This window comes from Actinia tenebrosa, unplaced genomic scaffold (assembly GCF_029948245.1).
Source record: "Actinia tenebrosa isolate PJP-AT-01 unplaced genomic scaffold, QUT_ActTen_1.0 PGA_scaffold4__44_contigs__length_22323623, whole genome shotgun sequence".
NCBI classification, from domain to species: domain Eukaryota; kingdom Metazoa; phylum Cnidaria; class Anthozoa; order Actiniaria; family Actiniidae; genus Actinia; species Actinia tenebrosa.
The window spans coordinates 10,768,728-10,789,936 of record NW_028292581.1 but is presented as its reverse complement, the minus strand read 5'-3'; the positions used below and the strand labels follow the sequence as shown (position 1 = coordinate 10,789,936).

The following is a 21,209-nucleotide window of genomic DNA, read 5'->3' as shown; positions in this document are numbered from 1 at the left end:
CCATGATCACCTTGTGTTTCTTATTTTTTATTCTCGTCAATAACACTGGATACATTAACGCTTCAACCTTATGACAAGAAATCTATGCGTAATGGCGCAGCGCAACCGTGACGTCATAAAAACGAAAGGCGAAATTCGGACAAACACCATTTTATACAAGTTTACTTTCAGCAGATAATTTTCACAGCCGATCGCAGTTGATCTTAGTTTACATGGGTTATCATTGTAACTTTAAGTAAAAATAATAAAATCGGTTCGTATAATCCTCGTAGCGGTTAAACAGAATGCAATGTTTGTCCGAATCTTTAAGACATTTTTAGAATCAGTGCGCTGCGCTATTCCAGTTGTTAATCTCGGAATGACCTATAGACCAAATTCAAAACTCGCTCCGATGTGAGGCTTAAGTTGTGAACAAAGGGATCTGGCGTGACACAAAGTAATCTGGCGTGATTCAAAAGTCACGAATCACGCCAGATTCCTTTGTTCACAACTTAAGCCTCACATCGGTGCGAGTTTTGAATTTGGTCTATATCCAGTGTTGTTTGGAGTGAACAAAAACGACTAAAGGCTTTGATTCATTAGTCGTGCTTAGCCGGTAGGTGTTTACCATTTATTTTTTTCTTGGCCCGTTGGAATGACCCATCACTATTGACAACCTCTTTTTGGAATCAATGCATGGATGGTTCGAAAAGCTATACCTGCACGATAATAGCTGATATCGAAAGCATAAATAATATAATATCACGATAAAGGTTAACAATCAAAGTACAAAACATACAATAGAATAGGTAATGCCAAAAAGCAGACCATACAATAGCGGTATAGATCATAATATTTAATACCTTTAATTGCATGTGAGTTAGTTTTTTTTGCTGCCCTCCATCCCTTGAGTAGTGCGTTTTGCGTTTTAAGTTTTTGCCGTCTAGTTAGAACGTAGCTGCATGCCTTTGTATCAAAGTGTTACGTCTGGATTTTTTCAACAATAATAATGAAGTACTTTCATAAATTTAAAGATATAGTAGAAGGTAAGTCATATATTGGCTGGTTACTCTGATTCATGTTGCTTTATCTCAGGCTTATGATCCCAAGATTTCCGCACAGGAAGAAAACTGAAAAATTCTGTGAAGCTATGGAGCCGTGTGGGAGTAATTCTCAAGAGTGCTAAGCCAACTCACATATGAACGTTCTGGATTATTTGCATTAATGAAACATTAGCGAGTTGGAAAACTCAGTAAAATACAGCTAAAAAAATTCTAGTGATTATTCTAGTGCTCCCTCTCGTTTTGATTCGTTTTATTTGTGTGTGTGTGTGTTTTTAATGAAATCAAAAGAATAGCAGTCAACGTAAAAAAGAAAAAAGAAAAAGAAAATTAAAAAATGTATAAAGTTAGCTTAGAGTATAGTATTTGCAACGTTAAGCCATATTAATAAAAAGAATACTCTTTTGCATCTTTTGATCTGCAGTCTTTCAGGTATACTAGCTAAGTTTGATGAAGAAGAAAGAGCTCTATGCTAAACTAGTGACAGCTTTTTTAACAGCTAGTTCTATTAATTGTTGTAGAATTTTTGCCCGCTTTTGCGCATATCATTTTTGACATTTTATTAAAGTGAAGTGGAGTAATAAAGCCTGCAAACCCGTTCTCGTAACTGAGACTTCAAGCGAAAGCGGGTTTAATCAGCTAGTCTTGAAATGCTAACTCGATTAAATGAAATACATGTTTTGGCATATATAATCAGTAAGAATTGAAGGACATTAATAATTTATTAACTTTTTCACAGTCATTCGTCACTAAGATACGAGACATCTAATGAGAAAGAATGACTCATTCCATCAAGGGAAGGCAATGAAACTGTTTCCTGTTGAAAGTTCGAGAAAAATTGTAAGCTAAATCGTTTAACAGAAATAATTCAAGAAACTTGGAATGAAAACTATTCTCAAGATCAAAATGGAACATTAGGCTGAATATAACGACACAAATACTTCGGATAAATCAGTCGCAAATAGTAACTTAGGTAAAATAATATAATTATGCCAAAATCTTCGAAACGAAAAACTACTCCGAGTGATGGCGAAGAAATTCTCGCTGGTGACCGAAGTGAAGACTTGAAAGACAGACTTGGTTTAGGCGACCCTGCGCCAGCAGACGACAGCACTGAAGACCCAAGTAAGTTTTTTAAAAACTTTATGATTCTTCGAGGTGTTGTTTGAATCCGCTAATAATAGTAACTCTAAAAAAATAAGAAGCCAATTTTAAATTTATATAAAATGTGTGCCCACTTTCGATAAAATGCTTCTTGTTTGCTGAGTCTCGAATGAAAACTAGGACGAAATTTAGGCATTTTGTTTTATTCTATATTTAGCATTTTTTTATTTTGTTGAATTTTTTTCCGAGGACAAACGACGAAGTATACGTATTTGCTTATAAAGTGTATGTATTTTTATGAGAGCCGTGAAAAAAGAAAAGAAAAAAGAAGAATTATTCAAGACTAGAAGGTGTTATTAACCGCTTAGGTTGGACGAAAACCAATAATTACTCAAAAGAGACTTGAACTTTCTCATCTTCGCTTCTAAATTTATAACAGGAACCCACGAAATTCAACCGAATAGATCTTTGTACACATTATCTGTAATATACTGATATAAAGCATTAATGATGTATGTCTTGTCGTCGAAATATGATAATATCAAACGAAGAAATAGCTGTTAAAAATTTCACTGAAATGGGTAAAATATTTAGTTTAAAATCAAGTTGTTGAACGAGTATAATTCAAAAATTAAAAGAAAAGAAAAAGGTTAGAAATTATAGCGATGAATAGTATGGTGAATAAAATAGTCTACGGAACGCAATGATCTAGATGATATTTGTAAACATAAATCGATTGACATTGGACAACATAGGATTAAACATAGGATTTAAATTTTAAAAATTTTGGATGAATAAAGATTTTAAAAGGTGACAAAACAATATTCAAGCAATTCTAAAACGACAATAATTAACGAAAATCGGAAAATTTTGCCGCTTGTGAACGAACAGCGATAACAAAGAGGGACTATTTTTACAACGATAAAATAATAAAAAATAAAAAAGACCCAAAATAACGAAAATGATATCGAATTTCGGGAAAATACACGAACGGTGTATGTTTATCGATATCATATAAATTAACACAATTTATTGATTATATTGATAACGCGCACTACTAGCCGTGACTAATGATAACGATACCGAATGTTTATAAAGATAACGTACCTTAACGATAACTCGTCGGTGGCTGTGGATGATTTACTGGAGGAAAATATAATGGGTAGCCATTTCATTCTCACGGCAAGTCGTAGCGCGTACGTGCTTTAAGGCCCGGCCCTGGCTAAACGCAGGTGTGCATTGTGTGGTCGGGTATGGGAAGCATTGGAGGTGGAAGAGAAAAGGGAAGGGGATAAAGAGGGAGATAGTATGGAGGTGGTGTTGCTGGCAAATTGAATAAAGACATAATCATCGACGAAAGATGGATGAAGATGGAGCGTGCTTAAACTCGAGGCAGTTGGTCGTAAGAAACTTAAACAAAATGTTTATTCTCGACTTTCACATCCCAAAAATCCTTTGCGTCTTGGGGGGGGGGGGGGGGGGGGGGGTAACCAGAGGGTAAAAAATGATGAAAATGCCTTGTTTGGTATCCAAAGATAAAATGAAGAAGTAAAAAACAGAAAAGGATAGAAGCTTGAAGACGTTTAAGGTAAATTTTAAACATTTTTTCGTAAGTCAATACATTTTCTGTAAGACCAAAACTCTTGATGATCTGTACACGCAAAAATAACTTGGAATAAACTGATAATCAGTACTGTACAGTTAAAAGCAGGTATAGTATAAATTCAATTAAGAAACCTTTCAATTTGGGACAGTTTTTTGATTGGTTACTCCCAAAAACGCAAGGCATTATGGGGATGTGAAAGTCGAGAATGGATACATCGTAGATGGATAACAAATTACAATTATCATTATAATTATACAGCTTCTCATTAATCCCATATAGGTAACTGTCCAATTATTTTCTTAATTGGAAAGGTCTTGTTGATGTGGGATTAATTAGGCAGCTATATAATTAATAGGTCTGGGATTTCATGCTCCCCAATCAAGAAATAATTTGACTCGAAAAATTCCTCGTCCAATTATTTTTTAATTGGACAGCATGGAGTCCTATTACATATACATATTGCTTGAACCCGAAGCAGATGGTCTTAAGAAACTTAAATAAAATGTTTATGGATATAGATAGATAACAATATTACAATAGATATATTTGAGATTTTGCCCGCAGGCTGTTGCTGCACAATAGGACTCAGGGTCCCCTTCGAGGTACAGTGAAACAATTTCCAACACCGTAAAATCCCCAGCCCATATCCCACAATCAACCCATTACGAAATCATTATTAAAGGCACTGAGGTTGGTCACTCTTAGGGTTTCTTTACGTCCTCAGTGATTCTTTTACGTCCCTCCGTTGCAGGATGAGGTAATGTGATAAATTAGATGGCAGCGATGCGCACTAGGTTTATTGAGAATAGGAAAGTTTTTCAAAACCAGAGTGTGATGGTAAATATAAACTACCAAAACTGATCATACGAAAATCGGTTCAAATGAGAAACTCTTATATATAAATATAAACTTTATTTAACCAGGGTGGCCCATTCAGCTACAAGGCTGGTCTAGTATTAAGACTATAATGCTTAAATTTTGGTCATGCAGTAACAAAAGTGCAAACAAAATACAACAAATGTGGAAATAGAAAATATCAATCCATATATGATGACAAGATGTCATCGAAACATCGTAACTTTTTTATCATTTGAGTTTTTCTTATAAATTATATTTCTAAAGTTAGTCTCATAAGAATATATTCACATAATATATAAGATAATTTATCGCACATTATGAAATAATTGTTATGAATGTCGCGTTCTGATTGGTTTGGAGCGCGTGCAATGTGCTCTCAATGTGCTCACTTTTCGTTGCGTCATTCCTATCTATTATTGTAATTTGTATTTCATAAAAGAAATAAAAAACTTGCTTGCTGTGCTGTGTGCAGTCATAAAGCACTTGGGGGTTGGCAGAACACTCTAGAAGTGTCTCCTAACACTTCTCTCGTGTTCTGCCAATCCCCGCGTGCTTTATGACAGCACACAGCACGCGCGCGCGTTTTCTATTTCTTCACAAGCAAATTAAAAAGAAGATGAATTCGAAAAACTAAAAATAAGTGTCTAATATTTTTCAATTAATGAATTTACGAGGTTTTTTTAAAATATTCGAAGCTTTTTTTAAAGAAACATTATTAATTTGGTTAGCCTGCGTTAATGATCATTTTTAAAACTGAAAAAATCTTTGACGTGTTTAATCCTCAGGATCGGGGGTTGAGGGGTATATCGTGATTGCGATTTTTAACTTTCTGTGATGAGGAAATCTTTCCCCGTGATTCAAGCATGTAAAATTCGCGAATCGTCATATCACGAACGTTTGATATTGAAAAATTTCTGTTAACGTTGATCATCCCTTTTTAATCGTCATGAACTGCGCGGGAGACTCCCCTTATCCCCTCCCCTTCTGTTTACCAAAATTTTGAATTTGATAGAAGCTTACAATTGTCGCGGGACGCGGGATTTTTGGGGAAAATAGCGCGTGATTCGGGATTCGAATCTCCTTTCGAGTCCTATTTGATATACATTTCATTAACATATCAACTAATTGCACAACTCAGTAGATTTTTGAGGCCGCGGGCGAAATGAAATAAAATTTGTTCTGTCTACTGTTGAGAGAAGAGAGTTCCGTCATTGTCCGCGGGCAACTAGCCAGTTTGACACATTACTGAGGTTTTCCTTAATACAAGATTCTAGAGCAAGCAGGTTTCTATTTCAATAAAACAAATTGGTGTCGCCAAATGGAAATCAAATATTTTGCTACGTCTGTTTGGATAGGGAATAGAAGGAGGCCTAAAGCGAACCCGACAGGAACTCCGTGCGTAATGACAAGCTCATTAGATTCAACACAAATTGTCTTCTATTTGATAAATAGGAAGTAAACCATTGATTAAATATTAGCAATTCTACGGATTAAATGCCTTAGAAACATCTAAGAAGAGTATAGTTTTGTTTCTCAGTATCAAGTTTTAGAACCTCTAGGCTTGGTCAGTAATCAATTCTTTTTCCCCTGGCCAAATATTTTTTTTATATTCTTACTATTAACAGTAAAGCAGTTTTGATTACTATTCCAGAAACATGAGAATAGAAAGATCGAAAAAAATTATTGACATGCTCATTTACATTGGACTGGAAATCTTTCAAGCTTAGAAAAATCTCCTTTGATTGCTGATAATTTATTGATAATCAAAATGTATACGTTAAGGCGCTATAGTAAGTTAATAGATTATTATCATTATTATTATTATTAGTATTATCATTATTATTATTATTATTAAATTTTAATTTTTATATATCTATATATCTATCTATCTATATCATTTATATATCAATCAATTTCAAGTAGCCAGTTGTTAATTGCCTATACGTAGAGAGATTTACAACTGTATTTAAGAAAAAGAATAAAGTTTCCATCATTATTATCATTATTATTAATACCAGATATAGTATGTTTCCACTTACGGCCTGGTGTTCCAAGGAATTTAAAGAAAATATTATGAAATTAAAGTTTACCGAGTGCAAAGTAATTCTGGTAGGTTTTAAACTATATGCGAATGAAAACAGTAAGATGCTAGGGTATTGATGAAATCGATCATTAGTATCGGAATTCGAGTCATGATTCAAAAGATTTGAATTACAATACCCCGTTATATTAGTAAACAGTACTTCCTCTCTTTGTTTAGCTTTTCCACAATATGATATATGAAGTTTTATAGAGTGGTATCTATGTTACCATTGGGATTTCTGTAAATGACCGACAGACAATATTATGTCGTTATTACTAATGTTTTGTCCTTCAAAATTGAGCAGCATTCCGATGACTTGCTGCAAGGGGTCGGTTTAATTTGCATTGATTGTGTAAACCAAGACTATGCCGTTCCTTTTCTCTTGTGTAAACTGATTTTACTTAAACAAGTACGAAGATGGTGCATACTCGTGAATGAATATTAAATCAATATTTACTTTAATGGTTTTTTGCTGTAAATGAATTTGACTTTAAGTCATTAACCGAACAGCATCAAACCACCACAACTATCGCTTTTTTGTACCTTAGTATTACGCTTACATTTTCGCAAAATTGTCTCCAAAAATATACGTGGCAAAGATAAATGGGCGCAAATGATCCTTTTATAATGTCACCAGTTCTCTGTAGTTTGCACGGTACGTCATCATAAGACTAAGAATGTTTTCACTGGATTTAAGAACTATTTTGTTATTCTGCATCAGGTAGTATTATGAAAAAGACTATCTGTGATTGTTCTTTGAAGCATACAGTATATGTCGGTATTTCTGCTGTGCGCTCTCAAAGAAAACTCGGCAACTATGGTTCTATATAGTGCGTCATCAGATTACAATAAACAAAAGCTAGATATGTGACTAAGCAGCAATTCATTCGCCCAAGGCAATTTTGTGCTTTTCTTTAGCCGTCGTAATAGTCTCACGTTGTTACAGCGAAATCACTAGCAATTTTTGTGACAGAAGGGCCGTGTATATTCTGTATATTCTGATCGGGCCGGTTGTGCTGTGATTTTTTAAACCATCTTCCTTCCTCCATAATATATTATAATTGAAAACTTCTTGGCAATATAAAAATTACTAAAATAAATAATATGATGATGCATGATGATAATGCCGTGCTTATACGTAGTTTATTCAAATGTCAATTAAGAAACAGAAATACCCCGGGGGGGGGGGGGGGGGGGGGGGGGGGGAGGTACTACCACCCCAACTTGGGTAGGGGTGTGACGCCAGGACCTCAAAACCCCGACCCTATCCCAGACCTAAAATTTTGATTTTACATACCCTACCCCACACTAAAACTAAGAATTATACACCCTATCCCAGACTAAAAGACGGTTTTACAATCGATTGCAATCAATATTTACTAACGTTTTTATTGCACATACCCGTATAGCAAATATAGGGGAGTACCCCCCCCCCCCCCCCCCCCCCCCCCCCGGGAAAAATACTCATATCAGACACATATACCTTTTCTTCAACTTTATCTCTCTAGTAGATCTTTAATTCTACCGAATCTTCCTTCTTTACTTCCTTCCTTCCTTCCTTACACTTTCCTTCATTCCCTTATCAGTAGGTCTTTCTTTTTATTCTTTTTATTTCATTCATTCATTCATTCATTCATTCATTCACTTTCTCTCTCTTTATTATCATTTCTCCCCACATCACGAGTAACGCGAGTAGGCCATGGTCACTAATGATCAACCATTTTGAATATTTTTGGCGGCAATATCTGTAGTGCGGCAGGTGAACCCCTCAATTTTCACACGAGAACAGTAATTATGGAAACACTACAATTGAAAACAAATGATATAAATGACAATACAGCGAATCGTACTCGTGAAGCTAGGTGTCGGATTCATCCCCTCCCTCAAGTGTTATTCTCTTTACAAATAATGTAAACAATATTACGCCATTGGTTAGTCAACCATACATAGAAGGCTCCAGCCTTGGTCTTTACTAAACCACCCATGGATAGAAGTCAAACTTTTTAAGAACCTTTAAAATCGATAGAGCAAATATATATATTTTAAGTTAAGTTTATATTCTAGAGAAATTATTTGCTTCAGCTTAATTATAAAGAGTCATGGCTTTGGGGCCTCAAGGTTACAAACGAATGGCGGATAGTATCTTTTGTAAGTTATGTGAAGTTGTAAAATATGAATGTACTATTCAGAGTTAGAAAATAACAATTTTCATTTTGATTTTCTCTTTTAGCTGTGATGGGGAAACGAGCCGAAGGGCTAAAAGGACTTGAATCGCCCGACGAGTGGGAAATCGTGGAAAGAATTGGCGAAGGAACTTATGGCGAAGTTTTTAAAGTTCGTAATATCAATACAGGACAATTCGCTGCCGCTAAAATTATTGATTCGATTCTTGAAAAGGTCGAGGAAGTCTTACCGGAACTTGAAATATTCAAAAAGTATTCAGATCATCCGAATGTTGCTGGGTTTTATGGAGCATACATCAAACGAGAAGATCCCAAAAGACAAGACCAACTTTGGCTTGTCATGGAGGTGAGTTTTTGAAAAATTCACTCTGAAAAGTTTACTTTAAAAAATTCTTAACGTTTATCTCAAGCTTATAGTCCAACGAACGATATAATCTTAAGTATTGTATTTATTTATTTCTTGATTGTTTGCTTGTTTGTCAAATCTTTCTTTTGTTTGAGTGTGGAGGCCAGAGTATGTGAACATTGATAAATTTTGAGTTGCGTGTGCAAAGGAAAATAATTCATTGTTAATTTTTAATAACTGGTATCGCTGCTGTTATCTATTTGCAGCATTTACGACATGCATCAGTTCTAAATATATATATCTATAGATATAGAGCTAGAAATGTTCTATAATTCAATATACAGTAGGGTACATTTGGCTGGCAATGATGAATTTTGGGAAATGAGAGATGTATGGGATCTCCATGCATGCATCTCCCATTTCTCTGAAGAAATTTGTGGTTTCTTTTCATTTTATAAAGTGTGCTGAGATTTTGTAGCATGCTATATATAAGAACTTTTATATTGATATTATTATGGGAGCTGGGACAAATAATGATGTGAAAATATGGGAAATTAAATAAAGAGAGAAATAGGATAATGGATCAAAAATTGATTAGTTTAAAATATATATTTATAAAGAGCTAGAAATAATTTAGAATTGATTAATACTACACTGATAAATATGGAAAAGGATAAAGGGAATAAAAATATGGGAAAGAAAGAGATAGTGAATGGGAATTCCCAAGGGCATACCCACCATTAGTGATTAGCTACAATCTTCATACATTTATATTAGTTTACATTCAATGCAGTTGTTCTAAATTCTAAATGTTAATTAATGAACAATGGCAAGCATTATATTAAACCAGATTGTCAATATAACTTAATTTATTGATATTTATTTTCAATGGATAAAGAGCATTCTGGAAATGAATCTGATTTGATTGTTTTTTTACACACTTTCAAATCTATTTTAAGTATAGATCTCCTTGTGTGTATAAAATAAATAAATAAATAAATATTTAATAATTAATAAATCACTTTTATTTAAGTGTCTAGTTGTTCTAGCACTTTCGCACTAATTGGGGACACTTTTCACTCACCCGCACTACCGCTACATTCAATATTCTATGCTAACAATGCTCAGCTCACACTTCAAAATATACACTTCAAATCATTTTTGTTGGTATTAATGTATTTTTATTTTCTCTAGTTATGCCGTGGTGGGTCAGTCACTAATCTCGCTAGGAATCTTTTAAGGCAAGGCAAATATCTGGAAGAAGATCTCATTGCTTACATTCTTTATGAAGCTATCAAGGTACAGTGAAATTTTTATATTCATAACAATAAAATAAAAAATCATAAGGAAACAGACAGATCTCACTAGACTTGAATAAATTTGAATTATAATAACCTTCAGTGTCATTACATCTATGTAGACTGATTTTCATGTGTCTATGAAAAACTTGACAAGGAATTTAATCATGAATTGCTGGATTATTGAATGAGTTCTCTTACCAGATGCAGTAGATAATAATATCTTAAAATGTTTCACAAGTTATAGGAAAATAAAGAAATATAAAAAATATACAGTACATCAATGTCATCAGAATTAACGACACATTGAGCTACAAATAATGGAAAAAGAATGCATGTGATGAGTTAATTTGGGTAGTCAGGGTAGCACTGCATTGTACTGCTTTGAAGGGGATTCATCTTCACAGCAGCGGTTGCTATTGTAACTAGGAAGTGTGTAGGAAAGACACTTATGATACTGACAAATAGATTACTTGTAGCTGTTGGGAGTTCTGTATCAAAATTGAGTTTGACTATAACCATAACATTGATGTTAATTTTGTGATGTATTTTTTTGGTTTCAATGAATTGTATTGAATTATATAGGTTGCTATCAATAGACATCACTTCCGGTAATAGCTCTTTTTTTGATGGCTTGTAGAATCCTGGAGGTAGTTTTGATCTCTTGTTTTCTGGTTTGATGTCGTGAAAATAGTCAAATACAATAGTTTGAGGACTTATTTTGATATGTTTTGACTTAGCATCCGCTAGTTGCTCCCCAGTCAACCGCTTGTTTGCCCCCCAGTCAACTCCAAAAAGTCACGTGATTGATAGTAAGCAATTCCATTTAATTTCTTTCAGGGGATTGAATTTTTACACAGAAATTGTGTCATGCATAGAGATATCAAGGGACAAAATGTGATGCTCACAAATGAAGCTGAAATAAAGCTGATTGATTTTGGTAAGGGTGCTTGAAAACACCACTAGCCATTTTGCTAACAAATTCAATACGTTTTCAAGTCTTAGTCAACTGGGTTTAGTCCATGTCATACATATACATAATGTATTTATATATAGTCTTAGCCACCCCTCCCCCTCCCCCTCCCCCCACCCCCCATAAAAAGGAAAGGGTGTCTTACTGAGCACATCTGGCTTGTGGGAATATGAGTTATGGAAGTATAAAGTATTTTCAGTATTGTGCAACAAATTTCTATAGTAATGTGGCATGTTCTTCTTAGTATCATTCTTTTTATAAAATAATTGTTGTGGATTTATCTTTCTGATTGGTTGGGAGTGCATGCTTTATGAGAGCACACAGAACTCTCGCTCGATCCTTTCAATTTGTATCATTCCTTCCAAAATAACAGTTAATGTAATTTTTATTTTATAAAAGAAAAAAAAAATTGCTTGCTGTGCTGTTTGGAGTTATAGAGCGCTTGAGGATTGGCAAAACATTTGAGAAGTGTTGTGAAGCACTCCACTATGCGTTGTGCTTCTCCTAACACTATTCTCATTTTCTGCCAATCCCAGCGTGCTTTATAACTGCACACAGCACACATGCTCATTTTCTTCCATACTAGTGCTGTATCCTGCCCAATGCTGTTTATCTTTACCATCATTAGGTGTGTCAGCAGAATTAACAAATGTAATGATGAGAAGAAATTCATCTGTGGGAACTCCTTTCTGGATGGCACCTGAGGTATTAGAAATGACATTTTTTACCCTGTTATATCCACATTAAGATGTTTTCTTGAGCATTGGTTGTAATCAAAGAAACAATACTCAAGGAAATGAAATGGAGGTCTAAAACTGGAAAACACATCAGCTGATTTGGCCGCATTCCCTAAAAGTACAATGCATATTGAAATGGAATTCTTCCTGATGAATTCTACAATAATTTACGATCAATTTAAATTATGAAGAATTCACGTTTTCATGTGTCCTCTTGGCAGAATCATAGGTAATGCTTACGTATCAAAATACAGTGTTGAATCCTCAATTTCATGATTGGTTGACCTTGCATTTGTTACGAAGGTTAACTCAGCTGGAAGCCAAGTAAAAAAAAGGCCTATTCCATAATCTGTCTGTCGTGGCTGATATGAAACTTTTAAAAATTATTTAACTATAAGCGGGTTAAATAAAACATGTAATACTATTAATATAACCATGCTCCAGAATATTCCATTCTGCAAATTAGGAGTTTTGATACCATATTTGGAGTTTTAATCTTGATTCAAGATGGCCACTTTTATCACATATAAATTTCGCTTAACCTAGCTGGCTTTTAGAAGAAATTTACTGACAAATTTGGGAATATAGTTTAGTTTAGTTTTGAAAGTTTTTAAAAAGATTATGATTTATGCAGAAGGACGTCTTTGACAAAAAATGATTTAAAATATTGAAATGTTCTGGAGCATCTCACTGAAATGATGTTTGGCTGTTACACATTTTAATCCCTTATGAGTTTCTGGTGTTATTTTATTTCCTTAACAAATAAAATAGCTTTTTCCGTGCTCTGTTCAGTTATGAGCATGCAGGAAGTGACGTAAGCACATTTTGAATGCTGTTGGTGCTTCCTTTTTTTTAAAGTGCCGTCATTTCCTTATACACTTTACAAAGTTTCCTGCTTGTTCACAGCTAGTCAGCATATGAATCCTATTTAGGATATATATATAACTAATATGATATAATTTAGTAGTTTATGAACATGACAAAATAAATTATCTTTTAATGTTGGAGGTACTTTATTGATACCTAATCCTTATTGTTATGCAATCATTGTTGTTAAACAAAAAAATTTCTACCCTTCGATATGGAGAGGCAACATGTGCATGCATGTCAAACACGTCTTACGTATACTGTTATATTTCTTATTTTTCCTCAAGGTAATAGCATGTGAACAACAACTAGAATACAACTATGACCTGCGGTGTGACATCTGGTCTCTTGGCATAACAGCTATTGAACTTGCAGATGGATATGCTCCACTCTCTGATGAACATCCAATGAGAGCTCTCTTTAAAATTCCAAGGTAATGATGGACAGTCTAATATTAATGGGGAGCTTGGGTGGTGTAGCAAATTGAGAGCACTCAATTTGGTGTGAGTAGAGTTGTTTGTAGTTTCTCTCTGGTGCTTTGAGGGTTTTTTTTTCCGGGTTCTCCAGGTTTTCCTCACATTGTAAACAATAAACTTGTAAATTTGACCTGGAAGAGTCTTACTATATGTGTTTTAATTAACCCCACAAAGTTGTGTAGTTTTTCTAATGGACTGTTGCAAATCACCTTACCGAGTGTCTTAAATATACCAGTGATCCATTTCTCAAAATCTATGGTAGTGAAAAATGCTGGAAGATTTGGCAATGAACACTATTATAAAAAATGAATTAAAATACATTTAAATTTGTAATTTAAAAAATTTTACTTTTGCAAAATCTATGGTAGAGAAAAATGCTGGAAGATTGGGCAATGAACACTATTATAAAAAATGAATTGAAATACATAATTTAAATTATTTTGTGATTTTTGAAAAATTGTCACTTTTTCAGGAACAAACCACCAGGGATGAAAAACCCTGAAAAGTGGTCACATGACTATAGAGACTTTATTGCAAAGTAAGTTTGGTTAAATTTTTTATTTTAGTCAACAGTAACTTTTGCAGGAAATGCAGTAGTTCTAGTGATGCTAGGCATGGAAAGTTTTCGTTTCTAAGATATTATTTACAACTACAGATACTTTTACTTAGCCAGTCTCACTTGGCTTTGGGAGCATTCTTCATTTATGAGGTGGGGCTATGGAAATTTTGAGAGGGGGCCACCAATTTCCACCAAATTTAGGAAGGAGTGGAGCAAATAAATTGTTCTAAAATACAATTAAATATTAGGCTTGCAAAGGGGTGGAAACCAAAACTCAAAATTCATATAGCCCCCGCAACCCATTGCATGTAGTGGTTTACCGCTCGCCTCTCACCATTATGGTCCAGGTTTGAGCCCAGGCTTGGGCTAGATCATATGTGAGTTGATTTTGTTGGATATGTTGTTCTCTTCCTTGCCACGAGGGTTTTTCTCTGGGTTCTTCAGTTTTTGTCCCTCCTTAAAAATCAACATGTGAGTTGAATGTTGTGTCGTAAATAGTGAATGTAGGGGTAGTATGTGTGAAGGGAATCTTACTGGAAGAGCCCATACAGGAAGTGATATAAAAATAAATGAACGGTCTCTTAAAAATAGATATCTCTTTTTAACTTTAAGGTGTGTTGTGAAGGATTTTGAAGAAAGACCCTTTGCCTCTGATCTTCTTAAACATCCATTTCTAAGTTGGGTCCCTACAAAAACAGAAGTGGTAAGTGTTAACATTGGCCTTTACTACCATTGCATGGCTTTCTCTAAGTTGCAATCTTGTAATCGTTGGAGTGACCCAAGTGAAGACATTCCACCCGATCCACCCCTCCGTCGTCGTTCTACCATTTACATCTTAATACACGTTTCTTTTCTTGGACACATAATTGCCATATAACAAATTCAAAAATAAAAAAGCTGAAATTTAAATCAGTTAAGGAAATTTATAAACGAAATCATCACCTTTTAAATTTTTTTTTTCAATATTTTCTTCACACTCGATAATTACAAAATTATGATAAAAATATTCTTTAATCGATTATATTGTGAAAAATTTAGACTGATTCCATAAGTCGTAGTTTTCGCTCCTTTGTGGCCCTTGGTCGCTCAACTAGGTGTGTGAGGGATATCCAGAATCGACAGGTGAGCGAAAACACCGGATTATGGAATTTGTCTATGAAAAATTTTGATTTTTTATAAAAAAGTTTCAAGGAAGTTTTTTCTTTTAAATATCGCATCGTAGATTTTTATGTAAAGGATTTCATTTACGCTCTCTTGATTTTGACGACATTGTCAACAACATTAAAAAGGAAAAAATTATCAGTAATTCAGTCAGTGAAGTCTTAAAATATTTGAAAATTTTATTTCGTGTTTTGTCAGCCTATAAATATTTTCAAATTGTTTTTCGAAGTTGTTTGTTTATTCAGAACTTTTGACTTTAGTTCCATTGGTTACAGCACCCATGCTGTTTATCGATAATAGGTGTGCATAAAAATAAAGATGATTAGATTCGCCGGATTTTTGGGATTTTGGTGGAAACCTCTAGACCCCAACTGACGTCATCACGAACACTGGCATTATTTAATGCTCAGTCTTTGAAGCGATGAATTTAATCACGGCTTAATGACCAAAACCCTTATTAATTTTAACTGGATCATAGTGAGACCCAAAGTGAAAAGTAACTAGACTACGACTAGATTTTGGCGCCATAGTAATTAAGCTTCGCGGGGAAAAAAAACGCTAAAGAATTGGAAGAATTTTGACTTTGTAATTATTAGCGCCAGTGGATCGGAGTGTTTGTGTAATGTAAAGCGAGCGCTTAGGGGCTTTTCTCAATGGCTTGTTAAGTGCTTCAAAATGGACCATTCTGCTTACATCGAAAATATCTCACAGTTAAACCGAAAGCTTCGGGGAGTAATGGATTCTCAGTATCACGGAGAAGATGGAATCATGGATGAAGTCAAACATGAGAAAGATTCAGGCGAAGGCAAAGTCTACACGTAAGTTATATATAAATATATAAATATATACATAAATATTTGATTCACAAATGGTGAATATCCTTTCTTGTACATTAAAATACAACTCTAAAATAAAAACTAAGATTTTACTTGCTTGACGGTCCTTTTGGCTTAGAATTTCAGCCGTTTTGTAGAATTTTCTTATAGTTTCAACCTCACTTCATCAAATACCTGACGTTGCAATTTAAAAAAGTTTCACTAACTTTGTGAATATTTCTTTGAAAGTTTATTAAATTTGAAACCTCTATTTTTGACTAAAAATTCTGAGAATTTACGTAAGAATTGATTTTTAAAAATCTCTTCGCTAGAATTTAATAGATTTTTAAGTTCTAATTAAAAAAAAACCTTAGTTTAATTCCATTCCTCATTGTTGAATCGTAACTATTATTGTCCATATCGTTTGATAAATGTATTTAAAAATTTTATATATGCACTATACTGCATACTCTTGATATAAAGAATCTTCAGAATTAAGTAAACATCGTTAGTTGGAATTTCATGTAAGATTGCCGAATTCCAATGCATCGTTAAACACCATTCGCGAAGTTTTAAATACATTAATCTCACTTTAGACAGCTTAATTGTATATCATATGGCTGGGGCATATCAAGTTTGTATCCGATTTAACCAGACGAACAATATCTGGTTTTTTTGTTCATGATATTGTTTAAACTTTTTCAGGGTAGAATATTTTTATCTTTACTTTCGTCAAAGGATAAGAAGATTGATATAAAAAAATGAGAATGTTAGCGGCGACTTTCTGATGAGATTATTTTTTCGTTTGGCTAAAATAATTAGACAAATTCACTCAAATTCCAGTTTTTTATTTAGTATTCAATATTTTTATAGAAAAAAAGGTTTAAAAACGGATATGAATTATATCATTTTCAAATTTTTTTTTTACTGGGATATTTTTAAATAATTTCAGTTTTTCAATTAAAATATTTGAGCCGCTTAATCAACCATCCGTCAAACACGATCGGTTGATTCTTTTACCTATGACGTCACGACCTCTTGCTCAGAGACACGTATTTTTAGTTAAACACAAAGATAGGGCCACTTAATGAAATGATGAAACCTTACTAATGCATAGATCTACATCTATTTTGACTATAGAGCTTTACTTTTATTAAATTAAGAGCAAATCTTTCTAGGTATAATGCAACGAGACGCTCCTGAAGCGTGCTCTGGGTTGCCCAATGTGCTGGTGTGCTGCAGCTTATTTAACACCTTATCTTTGTTATGTACCGCTTTTTGGTAGGAGGGGGTACTTTGGAACATTTTAGGTGTATTTTTCTTTCAGAACTTCCGAACACTTATTTTTTTCACGTTAAATTTATTCAAAAGTGTACGCCTTTTAAATGTGTTTTTTTTTAAATAAAAATGTGCCGCTTTTGTATATCTTTAAACCAGTGTAGCGGTATGGCCCTCGATTAAAACTATACAGATGCGGTTTTGTAACCGGAGAAAACCGACGTCACTAAGTTTTTTTAATTAATTAACAGGCTCCATCTAAAATTACGCTGACAACAACTAACTTGACCCAAGACCACAGGTAGCCCAAGCTTGGTTTCTGTGGTGTCTATGTTATAAGGAAGTTTCAGTGATTTTATTGAAATTTTTGAAGAATGCAAAAAAAAGACAAAAAAAAAAAAAAAAAAAGGCATTTTACGACTGGGCTGCCACAGGCCACCCAGTAAATAGGATATAGACATATGGTCTTGAATCGGTCATGGCAACAAACTACATATGTTAGCAGTAAAGAGAGTTTGAAATTTCTCTTTAAGCAATTTTTTGCATGACATTTTTGGCTTCGAAAGTAACTTAAGTATGCTATTGGTTTCTAGGGGGGAAAAACGTCCATAAAAGACCCACTCACAGACGAAGCAAAGACATGCTTCTGGTAGATGACTTGACCACCCTTCCAAGCCTGACAGACGTAAGTTTCCTACGCCTCTTTCGTTAGTGTGGTAAAAGCTTTGCTTGACGACATTATCAACCACTATCGTCATCATCGACGTTTTTTCAGTTTCAGACCAAGTAGTAACCCTTCCCCTCATTGGAAAATAGGAAAGGGGTCAAATAAACTCCTTTGGGACCGAATGGTCCTTAGAATGATATATGTTGATGGGACTCCTGTGGTTTTGTCGGGAACAGTTTCCCAAAAACGCGCGCGCTCAATCCTCCAACTTAGGGCCCTCTCCATTCAACTGCTTCCATTGGTTTGATCTGGTTTTCTTTTGTGCCATCTTCTAGCAGCACTATTTCACATACAACAATATAGTCAGGCTCATTTGTATCTACTACTGACCCTCGGCTTATTAATACAAATAAATCATCGTCTCCCAACAATTAGAGAAAAGCTGCAACGAGTCGACGTACGTTGCTCGTTCTAAGACCAGCATTCGCCAAGCAAGAGCTGAGCATCAGAGCATATCTATACTCCTCGCTCTTGCTTGAGAAGAGCTGCAACATGATGCAGGCGCAATTTTACTTGAGGAATTTCCATTTTATATCTCTTGGAAAAAAGTTCTCTTTTTCAATAAAACAAGCAAAGAAATCTTCAAGGGAATGATGTATAACCAGAATAACGTTTGCTACTCACCTCGAAACAGATCCTATTTTTAATTTCGTATTACGAATTATTACTGAATAGTTTAGTCAATTAATAAAGGTTTATTGAAGTCCAGTTTAATGTTGTTTTACAGGAAGTGATTTTGTCTCATTTACTGGAGAGATATCTTGGCCACCAAATCTACACCTACATTGGTGATATCCTGATTGCAATCAATCCACTGCAGACACTCAATATTTATAGTAAAGAGGTGAAGAGCAGTATTTACAATTTATTAGATATTGATTTATTTCATAAATCAGTTGTTTTACCTTTTTCACTTACCCGTGTCTCTACTTTGTAATCATTTACCTTCATCCATCCATCCATCCATCGATGCATCCATCCATCCATCCATCCATCCATCCATCCATCCATCCATCCATCCATCCATCCATCCATCCATCCATCCATCCATCCATCCATCCATCCATTCATCCATCCATCCATCCATCCATCCATCCATCCATCCATCCATCCATCCATCCATCCATCCATCCATCGATGCATCCATCCATCCATCCATCCATCCATCCATCCATCCATCCATCCATCCATCCATCCATCCATTGGTTTTGTTTTTCCTTTACTTATTTCATTTGTTTCTTCTTGCTTACACAATTTATAGCACTCGCTGGCTTATCGATATGCTGAAAAACAAACACTACCTCCTCACATCTTCATGGTGGCAAGTATGACGTACAGAGCGATGATTCACAACCAGACGCCCCAGGTATTTAAATTTAACTTTCAAAACTTAACACCCATAAAAATCCGGAGAACCTGAGAAAAATCTCGAGACAAGGGATGACATCTATACATCATGCTCTATTTATATGTAGCTTTTTGCAGGAATCGAAGCAATCTGAACCGTAGAACTCACTTTGTTGCTCACGCTGCGCCACCCTTGCCTTTTTATTGGAATTCTTATTTAGGAGCAGGAGAAGCTCAGTTGGTTAGTGCGCATCCTTCAGAGCTAGAGGTCCACGGTTCGATCCTCAGGATCTCCAATTTTGTTTCCAGGGCTCGAAATATAAAATCTCTTAAGCCTGCCATAGTAATGGAGCATGATAAATAAAAGGAGGTCATTGCAGTAAATTTTGCATGCCATTTTATTATTCATTTTGCAGTGCATTCTTATTTTCGCCTGGCAAACCTGACCATTAGCAGGCCGCTATTTCGAGCCCTGGTTTCGACTTCTCTCTGTCCTGCCTAGCTTTGGCTATAACAAAAGATTTAACGGCACCACAATGGCCGCCATGCTTTTGTTTTTTTAACTCTCTAGGGAATGCTTGCAACCCATCAATATGGGAGAACCCTAAACCCTAATCTCTCCTTCCCATGTGCCTTCATTATTTTTCTATTTTTTAGTGCTGTCTTATTAGCGGCGAGAGTGGTGCCGGTAAAACTATGTCTGCTAACTATCTTGTTCAACAACTGGCAGAGCTGGGCAAGGTATGTCATCTTAGAAAAGGGTTTGTACTGGGGACTTTTGATGATCATTTGGGCTATAGATTTGCTACTCCATAATATTCGATTGGTTTTTGAATGGGTCTTTTTTAAAGTCTGTTGATATGTCATTTTTACTTCGATGGCCTTTTACTACAGTGCCGTTGCATAATTTTTCGTATTTTGAGTAACCATTCTGATTGCTTCTTTGTATTTTCATTTTAAATTCCAACTTTAAATTTCCAAGCCTTCTGGCATGACCAAGACACCTATGTCTCCATTATGTACCAAATGTAATATTTGCTTGATAATGAGGATTTTAATAATTTTCCGTACCCCTCTCCCCCTACTTCCAGGGAATGACCAAATGCTGCTTTATAGAGGTTTATAGAAGTTTTGCATTATCACGTGACGGCAGCCATGTTGGATGGCTGGAACCGTACGATCGTTTTATATGAGACAGATTTAACAATTCCCGAAAGTAAAGGGAGTTAATTGTTTTGGGCCCGGTTGTACGAAGGGTGGATAGCGCTATCGGACGGATAAATCTTTTAAATTTATTAAATAATAAATAAATAAAATAGTATTAAATTTATTGGATAAAAGCTTCAACTTATCCACTGGATAAGAATTTAACCATTGGATAGCGCTATCTACCCTTCGTACAACCGGGCCCTGCCATCTAACATAGCTTTCAGCACGTGATGGTGCAAAATCATCAAAACTATTAGTGAAGAGAAAAACGACATATTCATATTCCATAAGAAAGGGTAGAAGGTAGAATGTAAATGTAAAGTCTTTCTGTCGTAAACTTTCGTGATTCACTTATCTTTGCTGTTTTCTATTTTCACATACTTGCGTTTATACTTTTCATTTATTTGGTTAACAATGATTAGAGTGATTCATTCATTATTGCTGTTTTATTCTATCAAATACTTACATGCTTTCATACTTGTCATTTATTTGGTAAACAATGATTAGGGTTGTACTTGTACTAAAAATGATAACTAAATAAT

At 34.7% G+C, this 21,209-nt stretch overlaps 1 protein-coding gene across 5 annotated transcripts in view; it reads left to right on the top strand.

Annotated features, from left to right (window-relative positions):
- The window catches only part of LOC116303209 (myosin-IIIb), a 50,215-nt gene that overhangs the window by 1,125 nt on the left and 27,881 nt on the right, over window positions 1-21,209 (top strand). For 2 of the 5 annotated variants that reach the window (XM_089037278.1, XM_089037275.1), the window contains exons 1-13: window positions 1,873-2,165; window positions 8,922-9,220; window positions 10,415-10,519; window positions 11,359-11,458; window positions 12,120-12,196; window positions 13,383-13,528; window positions 14,044-14,109; window positions 14,743-14,833; window positions 16,003-16,110; window positions 17,980-18,069; window positions 18,839-18,955; window positions 19,373-19,477; window positions 20,116-20,199. In XM_089037278.1, coding sequence (XP_088893404.1) covers window positions 2,030-2,165; window positions 8,922-9,220; window positions 10,415-10,519; window positions 11,359-11,458; window positions 12,120-12,196; window positions 13,383-13,528; window positions 14,044-14,109; window positions 14,743-14,833; window positions 16,003-16,110; window positions 17,980-18,069; window positions 18,839-18,955; window positions 19,373-19,477; window positions 20,116-20,199 — 1,524 coding nt within the window. In that variant the 5' untranslated portion in view covers window positions 1,873-2,029. Of the gene's footprint in view, window positions 1-1,870; window positions 2,166-8,631; window positions 8,840-8,921; window positions 9,221-10,414; window positions 10,520-11,358; window positions 11,459-12,119; window positions 12,197-13,382; window positions 13,529-14,043; window positions 14,110-14,742; window positions 14,834-16,002; window positions 16,111-17,979; window positions 18,070-18,838; window positions 18,956-19,372; window positions 19,478-20,115; window positions 20,200-21,209 lie in introns of those variants that run through there. The other 3 variants (XM_089037279.1, XM_089037280.1, XM_089037276.1) reach the window with 3 other exon arrangements.